The sequence below is a fragment of the Macaca nemestrina genome, chromosome 17 (assembly GCF_043159975.1).
Source record: "Macaca nemestrina isolate mMacNem1 chromosome 17, mMacNem.hap1, whole genome shotgun sequence".
NCBI classification, from domain to species: domain Eukaryota; kingdom Metazoa; phylum Chordata; class Mammalia; order Primates; family Cercopithecidae; genus Macaca; species Macaca nemestrina.
Window position 1 is genome coordinate 463,055 of NC_092141.1, and position 18,243 is coordinate 481,297.

General features: G+C 45.0%; 1 protein-coding gene across 2 annotated transcripts in view; it reads right to left on the reverse strand.

The window, feature by feature from the left end:
* The window catches only part of LOC139359406 (zinc finger protein 669-like), a 152,300-nt gene extending 134,095 nt beyond the window's left edge, over positions 1 to 18,205 (reverse strand). The window contains exons 1-2 of one of the 2 annotated variants that reach the window (XM_071082047.1): positions 17,531 to 18,205; positions 15,931 to 15,967 (exon numbers count right to left, since the gene is read on the reverse strand). In XM_071082047.1, coding sequence (XP_070938148.1) covers positions 15,931 to 15,967; positions 17,531 to 17,831 — 338 coding nt within the window. In that variant the 5' untranslated portion in view covers positions 17,832 to 18,205. The remainder of the gene's footprint in view (positions 1 to 15,930; positions 15,968 to 17,530) is intronic. The other variant, XM_071082048.1, reaches the window with a different exon arrangement.
* Between the last annotated feature and the right edge of the window lie 38 nt (positions 18,206 to 18,243).

Below are 18,243 nucleotides of genomic sequence, written 5' to 3' on the forward strand. Positions count from 1 at the left end.
AAGAACGTTAACATGCCAAACCTTTACAGTTGTAAAACTGTATCTGACAGTTTTACACATTTTAGGGAGACAGGAGACATCAATCAACATATGTAAGATGAACACTGGTTTGATCCGGTACAACCTGAAGCAAAAGTGGGTCAACTCGAAGCCAGGAGGGGGCTTCCAGGTCACAGGCAGGTGAGAGAGGAACGGTTGCATTCTTCTGAGTTTCTGATGAGCCTTTCCAAAGGAGGCAATAAGATATGCATTCTTCTCAGCCAGCACCGGATGACTTTGAATAGAATGGGAGGCAGGTTTGCCCTAAGCAATTCCCAGATTGACTTTTCCCTTTATCTTAGTGATTTGCGGGGCCCAAAATATTTTCCTTTCCAATTTCCCCCTTTTGTTTTAAAAATATTTTGGAGAAAGCATTTTAGAAGAAAATCAGTCTCTGGTGGCAGGTTTCATCTGACTTCTCATGGAGTAGCTGAGATTACAGGCAAGCGACACCACACCTTACTAATTTTTTTTTTTTTTTTTTTTTGGTAGAAACCGGGGTCTTCCTCGGTTGCCCAGGCTGTCTCTGGTGCCCAACACAGGGCTTCCCGTAATCTCTACAAATAATCCAGTGAAGGAACACCAGAGCGTGGAAAGCTGAGGACGACCGACAAAGGACTCCCGAGTAGGTTTTCACTTCAAGCTCTAGGGTAAGGAGGGCGCTCGGGGAATTCCAGGGAAACCTCGGGAAAATGTGGGTCGAGCTGAGAGTAAGTTCGCTAATTACTTAAGCCTTGTGCAGCAGTTACTGCGCCGCGGAGGGGTAATTGTGAGTACCCCAAATCTCACATCTTTGCTCCATCTGGTAGACAAGTATTCTCCTTGGTTCCCGGAATATGGAATCATGAATGTAGAAGATTGGGACAAGGTCGGGTCAGACTTAAAACCAGCACAACAAGAGGGCCGCGATATTCCCGTCTCTGCTTGGTCTGTGTGGTCTGCAATTAAAACAGCCCTGGAGCCCTTCCACACTGAGGAGGAGAAGGAGGATTTTCAGGATGACATAGGAAAGTTGAATAATCAGGAGTCTAATTATCAGCAAAGTGAACCATGACAGTCTCCTTTAAAAAAGGGCGAGAAACGGGAAGGTATGTATACTAATCTCCAAAGACTTATAAAAGAAACTGTGCCACCTACTGCGCCTTTAGGGGAAGGTCTGGAATGGCCACCCCCAGGCCAGCCTCTTGAATATTTGAAAGGGGAGCCTGAGACCCGCGCCTTGCGGCTCCCATTGTTGCAGGCCCCGCCAGTAACTATGGTGAAGGGACGCTTCAGGCTTGTCCAACAGCCAATGAGGATGAGGGAATGATCTAGGCTTGCCCACCTGTTAATTATGGTAGAGGAGTGCTGCCAGCGGGTCCAAATACAAATTATGGCACAGGGACAATCCAGGCATCCATTCACCAGGCACAAGAAATGGGGGATTTGAATGCTTGGCAGTTTCTGGTAATTATTTCACCAGCTGAGGAGGCTAGAGAACTTGTTCAAGCATGCTGGGAGCCATTTCCTTTTAAAATATTAAAAGACTTAAAGCAAGCAATTGGACAATATGGGCCAAATTCCCCTTATGTTCATTCCTTGTTACAATGTGTGGCTTATAACAGACGTTGAATATGTATGGATTGGGAGGCATTAGCCCGATCCACCCTGTCCCCCTCTGAATTTCTCCAATTGAAAACCTGGTGGACGGATGAAGCAACAAATCGGGCAGAAATGCTCAAGCCCAGCGTCCCGTTAATATCACACCTGATCAATTGCTTGGAATCGGACAGGCATGGGTACTCTAAATCAATAGATGGTAATGGGTGATGAGGCTGTTGATCAGCTCAGAACTACATGCCTAAGAGCCTGGGAAAAAATTCACGACCCTGCTACTGCTTATCCTTCTTTTCACACATTTCAACAGGGTCCAAGGGAGCCTTATCCTGATTCTATCGCCCGTTTGCAGGATGCGGCTCAAAAGGCTATTTCCAATTCTCATGCCAAGAAAGTGATCGTTCAGCTGCTTGCTCATGAAAATGCTAATACAGAATGTCAGGCAGCAATTAGACCTATTAAGGGAATGGCAGATCTAAATGAGGAAAAAACTTTAAGTGAATACATTAAAGCCTGCGATGGCATTGGGGGGCACTTATATAAGGCCAGCCTCCTTATATAAGGCCAGGGGGAGAGAGGGGGATGCTATTACTCCCCATATCGTGGGGGGTTTCTCACCCCCTGCGATGTGGATTGTAACAGTGAGGGGGAGAGAGAGGATCGCTATTACTCCCCTTTACGATGTGGATCTTAATAATTATTCCCCCCTGAAATGTGTGTTCATTATTAGCAGTCTCTTTTGTTCACGATATTAGGAACAATTTCACAGGTTATATGTACACAGCCTGCGATGGGAGAAAGATTACCATCCTCTGCACCTCCCGATATTAGGAACCATATCACACAATGGGTGTACACTTTTTCGGAGATTTGGGGTAATGTCTTCCTATTTTTCCCTGAATATTCGGAGACATATCACAGGGTGGCTGTACACCCACTACTCTCTTGGCAGGAACATCATACTTTACCTACTGGAAATTAGGAGCAATATCACAGACTGGGTGTGAAGCCAGTGTCATACTGGAAGTAATATCATGCTCTTCCCCCAAGTTATGAGGAACAATATCACGGGGGGGGGGGTGTACCTTCTCCGGTAGGGGTAGTAGTATCATCATCTCTTCCTTTAGATGACAGGAACAATATCACAGGGTGGGTGTACACCCAGTGTGTTTTTGGAAGCAACGTCATTCTCTCTTCTTCTAGGTTTTCGGATTCATATCACAGGCAGGGTGTACACCCCTTGTTGTATTGGAGGGAATCTCATCCTCTTTCAACCTGCATCTTTAGAACAATATCCCATGGGGGCTGTCCATCCCTTCAATATTGGCACTAATACCATCTTCTCCTTTCCTGGATATAAGAAACAATATCACAGGAGGGGTGTACACCCCTTGCAATATTGGTAGTAATATCACCTCTCCCTTGTGGTTATTAAGGACAAAATCCCAGGGTGACTGAATGGTTCCTACTTTATTGGGAATAATATCCACTCACCTCCTGGATAAGAGGAACCATATCACTGAAGAAGTGTCCACCCACTTCGATATTGTCAGCCATGTCATCTTCTTCCCGCCTGGATATTAGGAATGATACCCCGGGTTTGGGGGCGCTGTACACCCACTGCAATATCGAAAGTAAAATCAGCCTCTTTCCCGCTGGATATTAGGAACTCTATCACAGGTGCATGTGCACCTTCTCGGATATTGGGAGTACTATGAGCCTCCACCCTGCTGCATATTAGGAACAATATACAGGGGGCAGGGTGGTTACAGCCCCTGCGATATTGAGAGCAATAGTCTTCTCTTTCCCCTGTACATTAGGGTCTACAGTGGGTCTGTACACCTTCTGCGATATTGGGATTAATGTTGTCCTCTCCCCTACTGAATGTCAAAAACAGTATCACAGAAGGGTGTACACCCCCTGCGATATGGCCAGTAATATCATCGTCTCTACCTTTGCATACTAGGAACAACATCACAGAGGGTGTGTACACTCCCCTGCGATATTGGGCATAATGTTATCCTCTCTTCCCCTGGATATTAGGACTGATATCCCTGGTGGTGGGAGGTGGAGTACATTAAGAACATTATCACTGGGTAGGTGTACACCCTGCGATATTGGGTGTAGTATCCTCCTCTCTTCCCTAGGATATTAAGAACAATATCACAGGAAGGGTGTACCGCCACAGCCCCTGTGTTATTGGGAGCAATAGCATCTTCTCCCCCTCTCGATATAAGGAACAATATCCCAAGGTGGGTGTACATCCCCTGCGATATTGGGCGTAATGTCTTCATCTTCCAACGTGGATATTGGGCATAGTGTCACAGGGGGGTGTACGCCTTCTTTGATATTGGGAGTAATATCATCCTCTCCCCTCAGGATTGTAGGCAAAATATTGAAGTGGTTTTACAACTCGTGTGATATGGGCAGTAATATCATCCTCAGCTGTACACTTTTTTTTTTTTTTTTTGAGACGGAGTCTAGCTCTGTCACCCAGGCTGGAGTGCAGTGGCCGGATCTCAGCTCACTATAAGCTCCACCTCCCAGGCTTACGCCATTCTCCTGCCTCAGCCTCCCAAGTAGCTGGGACTACAGGCGCCCACCACCTCGCCCAGCTAATTTTTTGCATTTTTTAGTAGAGACGCGGTTTCACCGTGTTAGCCAGGATGGTCTCGATCTCCTGACCTCGTGATCCGCCCATCTCGGCCTCCCAAAGTGCTGGGATTATAGGCTTGAGCCACCGCGCCCGGCCTCGGCTGTACACTTCTTGTGATATTGGGAGTCCTATCCTCTCCCATCATGGATATTCAGAACAATATTACAAAGGAGGTGTACACCCCCTGCCATATTGAGAGTAATATTATGCTCTCCCCTTCGGGATACTAAGAACAATACCGCAGGAGGTGTGTACAACCCCTGTGATATTGAGAGTAATATCATCCTCTCCCCCTGAATATAAGAAACAATATCACAGGAGGATGTACACCTCCTGTGATATTGGGAGTCATATCATTTTCTCTTTCTCTGGATATTCGGAACAATATCACAGTGGGTGTGTACACCCCCTGCGATATTGCCACTAGTATCATCGTCTCCCTTCCAGGATATTAGGTATACACCCCCTTGTGATATTGGGGGTAATATCTTCCTCTCCCCCACTGGCTATTAGGAACAATGTCACAGAAGGGGTGTACAACCCCTGCTCTATTGGGAGTGATATAGTCTTCTCCGTCCCTGGATATTAAGAACAATATCACTAGGGAGTGTACACCTCCTGCAATATTGAAAATAATATCATCCTCTCGCCTCCTGGATATTAGGAACCATATCACAGGGGTAGTGTACACCCCCTGCGAAATCGGAAGAAATGTCATCCTTTCCACCTTTGGATGTTAGGGACAATATCACAGGGGAGGTCTATGCCCCCTGCGATATTGGGAGTCGTATCATCCTCTCCCACCCAGGATATAAGGAACGAGATGACCGAAGGGTTGTACACCCACTGCGATAGTTTCAATAATGTCATCCTCTACCCCCGGCTATTAGGAATAACATCATAGAGGGGTGTACACTTTCTTCGATATTGGGAGTAATATCCTCTCCCCGCCGGATATCAGGAACAAGTCTATTAATTATTAATATTAATAAATATAAGAAAAATTAAGAGTAATCATCGATGTTAATAATCACAATAAAGATAGTAAAAATTAATACTGGTTAAAAATGTTAAAGATTAGTATTAATAATTAATAGTAATATCACTGTTAAAAATAAAATAATGATATCAGCAATAATGTTACTTAAATCAATACTAAGTGATGCTGGTAATAAAATAATAATTAATATTAAGAACTAATAATATTGTTAAACGTGATTAATGTTAATAATTAAGTATGCATAATCATATATTTAAAATAATTATCCATAATTAATAAATGGATTCCTATTAATAGTATCATTGATAATTATTAAAATCGATCATTGATGTTTAATAATTAATTATATTATTACTCCTAATACCGCAGGGGGTGTACACCTACCTGTGATGCTGTTCCTAATATCCAGGGACGGAGAGCATGATTTTAGTTTTAATATCGCAGTAGGTGTACACTCACCGCGTGACACAGATCCTAATATAAACAGGGGTAGAGTATGACATGACTCCAAACATAGCAATGAATGGACAGCCACCCGGTGATACTGCTCCTAATATTCATGGAAAGTGTGTATTATATTACTCCCAATATCACAGGGAGGGTACAGCTCTTCTGCGATATTGTTCCTAGTATCCGGTGGGGGAGAGGATGATAATAATTCGCAGGCTGTGTTCACCCGCCCAGTGATATTGTAATTAATATCCTGGGAGGGAGAGGATGATATTAGTCCCCGTCGAGCAGGAGGCGTACACCCAGTCTGGGATATTGTTCCAAATATCCATGGAGGGGAGCGGTTGATATTACTCCAAATATGGCAGGGGATGTACATCCACCCTGTGACATTCTTCTCAATATCTCAAGGCCGAGAGGCTGATATTACTCCCAGTATCGCAGACACTGTACACCCCTGTGTGATAGTCTTCCTGATATCCCGAAGGGGAGAAGACAGTATTAATCCCCATATTGCAGGAGGTGAACACCCACTCTGTGATATCTTTCCGAATTTGCAGGGGTAGAGAGGATAATATTCCCAATGTTGCAGAAGATGTACACGCCCCCTCCCCCGTGATATTATCCTGAATATTCCAAGGCACAGAAGATGATGTTACTCCCAATATCGCAGAAAGTGTACACCCCCCAGGGATGTTGTTCCCATGATCCAAGAGGGGAGAGGATGATACGACTTTCAATATCGCAGGGGTGTACACGCCCCCGGTGATGCTGTTCCTAATTTCCACCTGGGAGAGGATGATATTACTCCCAATATCGCAGGGGTCATAAACACTCCTTTGATATTGTTCCTAATATCCAGGCGAGAAAAGGATGATATTCCTCCCTATATTGCAGAGGGTGTACACCCGTCTTTGATACTGTTCGTAATGTCTAGAGGGGAAGATGATATTACTCTCAGAATCGTAAACATGCTGTGTGTCCACCGTGGATCCTAATATCCAGGGAGGGAAATTACTCCCCAAGACGTGGGGGGCCTCCACCTTGCCTGTCACCTTGTTTCTTATACCCAGGGAGGAGAGGATGATATCGCTACCAATATTGAAGAAGTGTACACGCCCCCTGTGATATGGTTCCTAATATCTTCGTTGGGAGAGGATGATATTACTCTCAATATCACAGGGCTTGTCCATCCCGCCTGAGATATTGTTCCTACTATCCAGAATAAGAGAGAATGATATTACTTCCAATAGTGCACGGCGTGTTCCCCGCCATGTGATATTGTTCTCAAGAGCTAAAGGAAGAGAAGAGAATATTATTCTTTGTACTGCAGGGGGTGTACAACCAACTGCGATATTGTGAGGCACCCCTTGTGAAAACAAGAAAGACTGGAATTTGATGAGACTCCAGTACCACCTGGGCAGCTCTGCCTTCCCCCACAGTCTCTCCAGCTGTGGGTGTAGGAGAACAGCTCTCCGCAGCAGGGTCCCACCCAGGGCTTCAGAGGACTTGATGGATGCACTCTTTCCTTCTGTTAGCAACACCAGGCACGGCTCTCTGCTGTGGATACTAACAAAACATTTTCTCTGTTTAATTTCTGAAAGGAATTTCTCTGGGATTTCCTGAACCATCAGGAGGGTCCCCGCATAAGAGATCATTTAAGCCACGGGGAGATCAACTTACATGAATTTTCAAAAGAAACAACTAATTAGTTGCTTGCATTTTCTGTTGTACTGTTACTCAGATCTGTTGATGAAGGTCTACCATCAGTTTTTAAGGTAATTTACAGGGAAGAAAATCATTAATTAGATTAACTCATTCAGCTATGAAAGGATATAGTTTATTTTTCAAATGTAATTAACTATTAATCATCTTTTAGTATATCTGAGTTACACTATCCTCCATCAGAAAAAAAAGCGACTGGATTACACATAAGTTTATATTCTCTATCACAGATCAATCAATATTAATCTTAGCTAAAATGATTTAACTTGTTTCTTAAAAACACATATGCTGTATGTAACAGCAGCTAAGTATTGAAAATCAAAGAGCAAATTATAAAACAGGATTAACCAAATATTAGGAAATTTTTACAGATGTTTGCTGCATCGATGGGGTAGGATATTTGCATCATCAATAAACTAATTCTTTTATTATTTCAAAGCAAATAATTTAGGTTAGAATATTTGTTATTGAAATTTTAATCTTTTTTTCAAATTATACATTTGACAGTTATTTTAAAAATGTTTAAATGTTCAAAGAAAAATTACTAGAAATAGAAAAACTAATGTGAAAAGTAACAGCCCTCAAGAATTCCATCTCCCAGAAATAACTACTGTTAATAATTAGGTAGTGTTGCTACCACATTTTTGCTATGAGTGTACCAAAGTGAGTTCGTAGGAAGATACGTTGTGTTTTATAGCTAGCATTTTTCATTAACAGTGTGTTTTTGGCATCTTTGTTCTGTATTATTCTTTTTGTCAGCTGTTTGATATTCCATTTTATCAATATGTTATTATTTACCTAAGCAGTCCTTCATTGATGGATGAGTTGTAATGTTCCTGATGTGGAAAATTCCTAATTATTATGCTGAAATGAACATCTTTGTTCATTTGGGCACTTATGTAAATACTCTTAAAAAGTAAAGTTCTAAGACAAAAGATATCAATAAGGTTTTAAAATTCTTTTCTTTTATTTATTTATTTATTTTTTATGAGACAGGGTCTCGCTCTGTCGCCCAGGCTAGAGTGCAGTGGTGCAGTCATGGCTTATGACAGCCTCGACCTCCTGGGCTCAAGCCATCCTCTTGCCTCAGCCTCCTGAGTAGCTGGGACCACAGGCGCGAGCCATCATATCCAGCCAAGATTATGTTTTTATTTTCATTCTTTTTTTATGTTTACTAGATGTTTATAATTATTTCATTAATTGCCTATTAATGTATTTTCTCCATTTATTTCAGTTTCATTTTTCCCACTGGTTCATTAGCCTTATTTGTGTATATGTTGCTTTGTTATTTGTTCATAGGTTTTGATATTTTTTTTCTCTGGATTCACATTTGGAGTCATTCTGAAAAGAATCTTTGCTTTTCAAAATTAAAAATATAGGTGTACATTTTCCCTGGTACTTCTATTTTTTCTTTTTCTTTTTTTTTTTTTTTTTTTTTTTTTTTTTTTTTTTGAGACAAAGTCTCACTCTGTCACCCAGGCTGGAGTGCAGTAGCACAATCTCAGCTCACTGCAACCTCTGCCTCCTGGGTTCAAGCAGTTCTCTGCCTCAGCCTCCCGAGTAGCTGGGATTACAGGTGCCTGCCACCACACCCGGCTAGTTTTTTTGTATTTTTAATAGAGGCAGGGTATCATCATGTTGGTCAGACTGGTCTTGAACTCCTGACCTTATGTTCCACCTGCCTCAGCCTCCCAAAGTGCTGGGATTACAGGCATGAGCCAACGTGCCCTACCTATTTTTTCTTTATTTTCCATTTACGTCTTTGGATCCAACTGGAATTTATTTCATCTTGAGAGTAAGGTACAGAGTCTAGCTTTACTTTAAAAAAAAATTAATAGTTATTATTCTGTGTAAACTTGGACAAACATAAAACCCCAAAAACAAATAAGAACACCTCATGGATTGAGTTAGGGATAATTGACATTTTTCACAATATTGAAGCTTATTCAGGGACACAGTGTCTCTGCATCTTCATTCCTCAAGTCCTTCCATCTACGTGGCACCTCCAGCCTCCCAGGTGGCTGCTCAAGTTGGAAGCCGCAGATTCCTCTCCTCTCTTCATACTCCGTCCTTGGAACAGGTTTTAGAAATATGTTCCACAGTCCAGGCACGGTGGCTCATGACTGTAATCCCAGCACTTTGGGAGGTCAAGGCAGGTGGATCACCTGAGGTCAGAAGTTCGAGACCAGCCTGGCCAACATGGTGAAACCCTGTCTCTACTAAAAATACAAAAACTTGCTGGGCATGGTGGTGGGTGCCTGTAGTCCTGAGAATAGCTTGAACACATAAGGCAGATGTTATAGTGAACCGAGATTGTGCCACTGCTTTCCAGCCTGAATGACAGAGCAAGACTCCGTCTCAAAAAAAGAAAAAGAAAAAAAAAGAAATATGTTCCACATCTGCTTCTTTCTGTCCCTCCTGTGCCACCACCTGGCCATACCGCCTTGGTCCCTCCCTGGAATGTCTCTGGTACTGACTGGTCTGCCCACCGACTTCTGCGAGCCCTTCCCCTTGTCATAACACGGCAGCCAGACTGATCCTTCCCCAACATGTCATCCTCTCCTCAGAAGCCCTCAGATGGGTTCATGTCTTGGAACAGAAGCCAGGTGCTCTGCAGTGGCACACATACGCCACTCTGCAGTGGGATATATACGCTGCTCTGCAGTGGCACACATACACTGCTCTGCAGTGGGATATGTAGGCTGCTCTGCAGTGGCACACATACACCACTCTGCAGTGGGATACATACGCTGCTCTGCAGTGGCACACATATGCCGCTCTGTAGTGGGATACATATACTGCTCTGCAGTGGCACACATATGCCGCTCTGCAGTGGGATACATACGCTGCTCTGCAGTGGCACACATATGCCGCTCTGTAGTGGGATACATATACTGCTCTGCAGTGGGATACATACGCTGCTCTGCAGTGGCACACATATGCCGCTCTGTAGTGGGATACATATACTGCTCTGCAGTGGCACACATATGCCGCTCTGCAGTGGGATACACACACTGCTCTGCAGTGGCACACATATGCCGCTCTGTAGTGGGATATATATACTGCTCTGCAGTGGGATACATACGCTGCTCTGCAGTGGCACACATATGCCGCTCTGCAGTGGGATACATACGCTGCTCTGCAGTGGCACACATATGCCGCTCTGCAGTGGGATACACACACTGCTCTGCAGTGGCACACATATGCCGCTCTGTAGTGGGATATATATACTGCTCTGCAGTGGCACACATATGCCGCTCTGCAGTGGGATACATACGCTGCTCTGCAGTGGCACACATATGCTGCGTGTGGGTCTGCCCTGTGGGGACATCACCCGTGCAGGCACATGTGTGTGCCTCCCGTGTTCTGCCCAGCACACTCCCTAGTGCACTCCAGGCTCTCACACATCTGAGTGAAGGGAAGGCCAGCACATTTCTTCCATAGTTAACATCTAGCTACTTGAGTTGTTTGTTTTGTGCTTTTAAGAATTGTAGGTAGCGGGCCGGGTGCAGTGGCTAACACCTGTAATCCCAGCACTTTGGGAGGCCGAGGCAGGTGGTTCACCTGAGGTCAGGAGTTCAAGACCAGTGTGGCCAAACGTGGTGAAACCCCGTCTCTAATAAAAATACAAAAAAATTACCCAGACGTGGTGGTGGGTGCCTGTAATCCCAGCTACTCAGGAGCCTGAAGCTGGAGAATCACTTGAACCTGGTAGGCAGAGGTTGCAGTGAGCTGAGATCGCACCAGTGCACTCCAGCCTGGGCAAAAAGAGTAAGACTGTGTCTCAAAAAAAAAAAAAAAAAAGAAAAGAAAAGAAAAAAGAATTGTAGGTAGTTACAGATTTTTTAATTTGTCAACTATCAATTCACTGACTTTGTTTCTCATAGGTTTCAGTTGACTGACTTGGATTTTTAAGTTATGTGGTTATATCAGCTTCAAATGATGTAATTTTATACTTGTAAAAATATGTATGTGCTTAGCAATTAAATGATTATGTGATTTTTTTTAGTTGTATTGTTTTTTAGTTGTATTGTTTTTTAGTGTTTAAGTAACTATTTCCTAGTTAAATTTCCAATTGTTTGGAATCCTTTTTTTCTTATTCATCTCCAGTTTTGTGCACAGAGGGTGGGTGTGGCATTTGTGATCTATTATTGTTAATGGCCTCCATTTAAAATCATTTTATTGGCTGTGATTTCCTTGCCATGTGAAACCTATTTTAGTGAAGCGTTTACTTTTCTAGCTGCAAAAAATTGTTTGAAGAAAGATAATGAGAAATGGGGACTCTAATTGGCCTACAGTTCAATAGAAGAAAACTAAGTCTACCCAAACACGATAGTAGCCACTGTTTTCTCTAAACTAGGAAAAAGCAGCAGTAGAATTGTTGATTAGTCTTGCAGAAGGCTATAGTTCTCGCTGCCATCCAGTTTTTCAGCTTAAAAAACAGGTATGCCGAATGCAGGGTGCTGGGAGGGGTGTGTACGTCTCTGAAACCACCTGTCTTTTGCAGAGATGCTGGAAGGGTGCAGTTTGCCTGCTGAGTCAGACTTTGAGTTGGGCAGATCCAGCTTTCTAGCCAGCGTGGTGCTTGCTGTGGCCCTGGCCTGGTTGCTCAGTCTTCTGAGCCTCAAGTTCCGTGTCTCGCTGTTGAAAGTAATGCAGTGCTGATGGCACTGAGGTTTTTAGTGTTAAATGGATGAGCACCGGGAAGTGTTTTTGCTGAATCCCCTGGCAGGCTTTTATTGCTGTAGGCAGTAACGCAGAGCTGGGAGCAGTTTTTATTTGTCAGTCGTGAGTAATGTCAGTTTTTCTTCTCCTACACGGACTAGCTTTTGTTAACTTACTGAAACAATTTTTTAAGCATTTCTGCCAGGAAGTTCCAATTTGGCAATCAGCGAAGGTGTTTTATTCTACATACGGGAGGATACAAGGGTAGTGCAAGGGGATGAAAAAGACAGTCCCCAAGAATATAAGCATCGTGACAGCTGTGCAGGTGAAAATTCCTAAATGAGACTACCTCTAAAAGGAAGCTGTAAAATCAACATACAGCGGGTCAGGAGAGATTTGCAAAGGCGCTTTAAGGAAATGGTGCCTTGAGAAGTCGGAGGCCTCCTTGAGAATGCCTTCAGGAAAATACTGTCAGAAGGGGGTTGTCAGCAGTGAAGTTGGGAAAACAGCCTCCTGGAGGTGTGGCTTGGAGGCAGAGCATCGGGCTGCACTGGTCGGATGCCATTCCCCGTTGGCGCCGCAGACCAGCTTTACCAGTGGGGATTGCCATGCTTTCCAAGTGCAAGCCCTTAGGAAGGTGGAGGAGGGAAGATTTAGGAAGGAAGAGGAGCTTCAAGAAGGCAGCCTTTGTCTTCCAACCAGAGCTGCTGAGGCTCCAGACCATCCTCTCCCGTGCCCCACGGTGGCTATTTGGGTCCTTACCACTTCCTGTCCCCCTCCTGGCATCTCACAGGTATTCAGGCAGCTTTGCATCCTGGGCTTCGGTTACTCCTGCTGTTGAGACCACTCATGCTCCATGGTGTCAGCAGCCACATTTGACTTGCTCATGTGCTAGTGGGTTAGAAATGGGGAGCATCTGCCGAGGGATCTGTCCTGTGGCCTGGCCTGGGTGTGGACGGCTGTGGTCCCCCAGGGCTTCGTGGATGTTGCGTCTGAGAAGACTGGAAGTTGGCCAGAGGCCTCATGGGGGTCCTGCAGGACAGTCTCAAGGTGACAGCAGCTGCACCCCGAGCGCGGCCTGAACTGGAGAGGCACCTGCGCCTCTGACATGGCTTTGCATAACGTGCAGCATCTTCACACCTGCTGTGTTCTGCTGGTTCCAGGCCAGTCACCAGAGCTCGTGCAGATTTGGTGGGGTCCTCCCTCTCAATGGCAGGTGTCGAAAGAACCTGTGAATATGGTCATAGCCACCCCAGACGTTCACTCCCTACCAATCCCCTGGTGGTTTCCCCAGCCTTCCCCCATCTGTAGTGAAGAACTGACACCCGCCCTCTGGTTTTAAAATGTTTAGAATTTGTAATAATTTTATAGATACGTATTTTCTAGAGAGTGATGTAACATCCATAATAATCTAAAAACAGATTTTCTAGGAAGTTACCGTGAAATCTACAAAGTCAATAAAACATTTCATCCCAGGTGCTGAGCTGTGAGGAGAGTATCAGGGTTTGGGCTCTGCTGCCTTTCCCCAAAGAACTCAGTTGGGAAGCAGTCAGGTACGTGGCATCCTGGGGCCTGGCTGACCTCAAGCTTGTCTGGTACTGTTAGTTTCAGCAGCATTTCTTCTTTAGCGAGGCTGTTGGAAGATAAAAGGGGAAGGAGGAATTTCTGGGCCTTGGTGGCTGTGAGGAGCTGCAAGTGATGCTGAATGCGATCTTCCAGCTGGCCTGGGGCCCTGGTGGAGACTGAACATGGAACGAGAGGCAGGTTTTGTGGGTAGACAATGGCGTCCATGAGAACTACTGAGTAGGCAGGAAGAAAGATGGGTCTGAAGCTCAGGAGAGAAGTGGGGATGGAGGCATGCATTCTGGAATCGTAGACAACAGCAGACATACTTGTTCAGCAGGAAGAATACGCAGGTGGTTCATCGTCTCATCATCAGTCATCATTGGACTTTGCTTTTGGCATAGGGTATCGTTTCTTTCTCCACTGTCCCGTGATGGTGGCTTTTTACATTTTATATTTGGGGAAACTAAGATTCACAGTCAGGTTGCTGCTCAGTGAACCATTAACCATTATTGTGCATGGGCACTAATGTGGGCATTTTAATTGTCATGTATCTTTAAATATTTTCTATTTTTCAGATTAGAAGATAATTCTGAAACAAATGCCAGCCACTCTTTAATTACAAAAATGACGGATGAGCTGTATCACCATGTGCCTGAGAATCATTGTGTTTTAAAGGACTTGGATCATCTTCCTACTGAGACGTAAGTTCCAGGACATCCTGACAACTGTTGAAACATTGATTCTGCAGATTAGCATAGCAAACTTAGACATTTTCTATGTTTTAGATTTTATAAAGTAGTCTTAGAATCCCACTGTTACTGCTCCAAGAGGAATTATGAGATCAGTTTTGACAATCTCTGTGCAAGCGTGGCACAGCTGATGAGGCTGTGAATGTCACATTCTGTTTGCCACAATTCAGTGTATTTAATTAACACTTGCCGCATGTCACGGTTGTCCCTGCAGACCCACCAGTGATACGCAGCTAGCCCTGGCTCCCAGAAAGCCGCAGCCTTGCAGGTACAGAAGGAGAGTGAGGTACAGGTCAGGATCACAATGCCTGCTCCAAGTCTGGCTCTGTTTGCAGGTGGCCCCAGCTGCTCCGTGAGCTCTGCAGCACACCCTTTCCTACCCTCTTCTGCCCCAGGATTGTGCTGGAAGTGCTGGTTGTGCTCCAAAGCATCGGCAAGCAGTGTCACCACGTGTCTGGCCAGGTCACCATTGCCTCGGAGCTGAGACACAGGCAGTGGGTGGAGAGGATGTTGCGGTCTTGCCAGCGGCAGAACTACCTGCGTATATGGAGTAGGTGTGCGCTCACTTTCCTGTTTTGGAGGGGCACTGTGGGGCAGGAAGTCGTCACAGATGCAGTTGCAGTCCCCACTGAAGACACACACAATAGGCCCCTCACTAAACCCATCGACAGGTGTTGATATACTTGGAGTTCACAACTGAGAGTATGAACCCAACGTATCTGAGACAGGTCTCAATCCTTTTAGAAAGTTTACTTTCCCAGGGTTAAGGACGTGCTGTGACAGCCTCAGGAGATCCTGACAGCATGTGCCCCAGGTACTTGGGGAAAGGCAGGAAAACACAAAGGTGGGGGCTTTCCAGGTTATAGGTGGACAAGAGACAAAGGATTGCATTGTTTTGAGTCTTTCATAGGCCTTTCGGTGAATACACAATTGACTTGTGAGTGGGGGTAGAGGAATAGTGACTTACACCTTAGTGTGGCTCAGTGAAGCTGCATTTTACACAGGGCAGAGGAAGCAATCATATAGGTATTTGTCTCAGGTGAGCTGAGGGATGACGCCCTGTCCCACCCCTGGGAAGATCAGCTGGCAACTGCATTGCCAGGGTGAAATTCAGCAGAAGTCTTTCTGGGTAGAGATCTTGAGGCCCACGAGGCATTTCCTTGTGGACAAACTGTGAGGGAGGTCTGTATGTAGCTTTTTTCTCTTGTAGCCACCTTATTTAGGAATAAAATGGGAGGCAGGTTTGCCTGAGGCAGTTCCTAGCTTGACTTTTCCCTTTGGCTTAGTGAGTTTGGGGTACTGAGATTTATTTTCCTTGCACAGTGGAAACAAAAGTTAAGTTCCCACAGCATGTTTCTGGTCATAAAAATATTACCAAACTTCTAAAGAAAGACCCAAAACACTTACAGTGTTAAACATTGAGGTACATATGAGCTCTATGGACATTTAAGAAAGATGAATAAAAACAAGTGAGAACTACTCACTGTTTGGCGAGGCAGTGAGTGACGGAGTCCAGCAGTCCTGTGGTGGTTAAATGAGGCAGTAAATGTTTGCAGAGCGAGACCTCCCCAGGCCCGCCCCCTTCCCCCCACCCACCAGGGTGCTCCAGCACCAACAGGAACAAATGTGTGGGTCACTGAGCACTTTTGTACCGACACGCACTGTCGAGCACTTGTATGATGATGGTAGACTTTACAAGTTCTTATAATTTGTATTCATTCATTCATTCATTTTCCAACCTGTTCATTCCAGTTCAGAGTTGTGGGTGGCTGGAGCCTATCGCGGCAGCTCCGGGTACAAGGCAGGACCCACCCTGGACAGGACGTGGTTCCTTCGCAGGGCCAGTCACACACCCACACTCACTCTGGGACCATAGAGATGCGCCAGTTCACCTAATGTGCACGGCTCTGGGATGTGGGAGGAAACTGGGGGATGGGAGAAAACCCATGCAGAACGTGCTTCTCCACACAGACCGTGGCCCTCACGGTGTATCGATTTCTTTTCTCACTGATATTGTGATGAAACGGTGTTGAATGAAATGATGTTATCTGAGGACTGTGAGGACTCCCCATGCTGATTTTCATAGAAAGTTATAGTACATACTATTTTAAATAGTGTTTGTAATTTGGCCTATGGAAATGTGGGTTCTATCTACCTAAATGAATATTTGGATTTAAAGTATAACAGCAGATTAACTGGATTTGGATTTAAAATATAACAGCAGATTAACTTAATAGCAGATTAACAGCATTATGGTTCCTTCGCTTACAGTGTATATTTTAGAATGTGCTACATCCTTAAGAAATGACCATTTTGGATACATTTCTAGAACTTTTGGGTTGAGTGGTATCTGTGCTTTTAAAGCTTTAAATATATATCACTGAATTCCCCTCCAGAAGGGTGCTACTCAATTTATACTCTTACCAGCAGTTTATAAGACAAGGTCATTCTCTTATTACCACTCTCCAAAACCAGAATATTTTTAAATGTCTCAACTAGTTTCATGGGAAAAAATAAGATCTTACTTTAGTTGGGATTTCTTTAATCTGCTGGCATTGAGCCTGCTTTCGTATTGAGGCCATTTGTTTTCCTCTGGTGAGAGTCCCTCCCTAGATGTCAGAGGGCAGGGAGCAGGGGAGCTGCTGGGCGCAGACTGGGCCTGCCTGGTGCTCCGTGAGTGTGCAGAGCCCCTGGCAGCCCTGACATAGACTGTCAGATGTCTGAGAGTCTCAGATGATGACTGATGAGCAAGGAATGCGGACGTGCAGGATGGGCCGGGAGCAAGGGCTACACGGGGCACTCCCGCCAGCCACGGGCCTGGGGGCTGGAAGCAGGCATTGGGCTCTGAGGATTAGGAAAATTATTTTTGAGAAGTTGGGACTTAAGGATGTTGATGAGGTGAAACATCTTTTTCCTGATGAAGGTGGAAAATACCAACATTCCTCACGTTTGAATTTACTTTCATCTGTTTTTAGTATCAGACTACTGTCCCCTGTGCTCAGCCTGATCCTGTTCCTCATTACGCTGGAGCTGGTCAACGTTCATGCTGCTCATGGGAAGAATGCGCATGAGTATCAGCAGTACCTAAAGTGAGTATGTTCCACTTCTCTGTAGTCGCAATGCATCGTGGGCCAGATTGGGGGTGAGCCTGTAGGAGTGAGACTGGGGCAGCATGAGGGCCACCATCTCCTTGGTGGCCCCACCGCCGTATCAGGCAAGGGTCTGACATCTGGCCTGCAACAAGAACTCCCACATCCAAATGTCTCAAAACCACATTTTGTTTGTTTGCTTGTTTTTCGAAGACAGAGTTCCATCTGGAAAGGCAGGAAAACACAAAGGTGGGGGCCTCCCAGGTTATAGGTGGACAAGAGACAACGGATTGCATTGTTTTGAGTCTTTCATAAGCCTTTCGGTGAATACACAATTGACTTGTGAGTGGAGGTAGAGGAATAGTGACTTACACCTTAGTGTGGCTCAGTGAGGCTGCACTGTACACAGCGCAGAGGAAGCAATCATATAGGTATATGTCTCAGGTGAGCTGAGGGACGAAGCCCTGTCCCACCCCTAACACTAATCCTAACGCTAACCTAACCCAAACACAAACCCTAACGCAAACCCTAACCCTAATCCTAACCCTAACCCTAACTGCTAACACTAACCCTAACCCTAAAACCCTAACCCTAACCCTAAAACCCTAACCCTACCCCTAACTCTAACCCGAACCCCTAACCCTAACCCTAACCAACCCTAACCCTAACCCAAACCCTAACCCTAACCCTAAACCCTGACCCGCACCC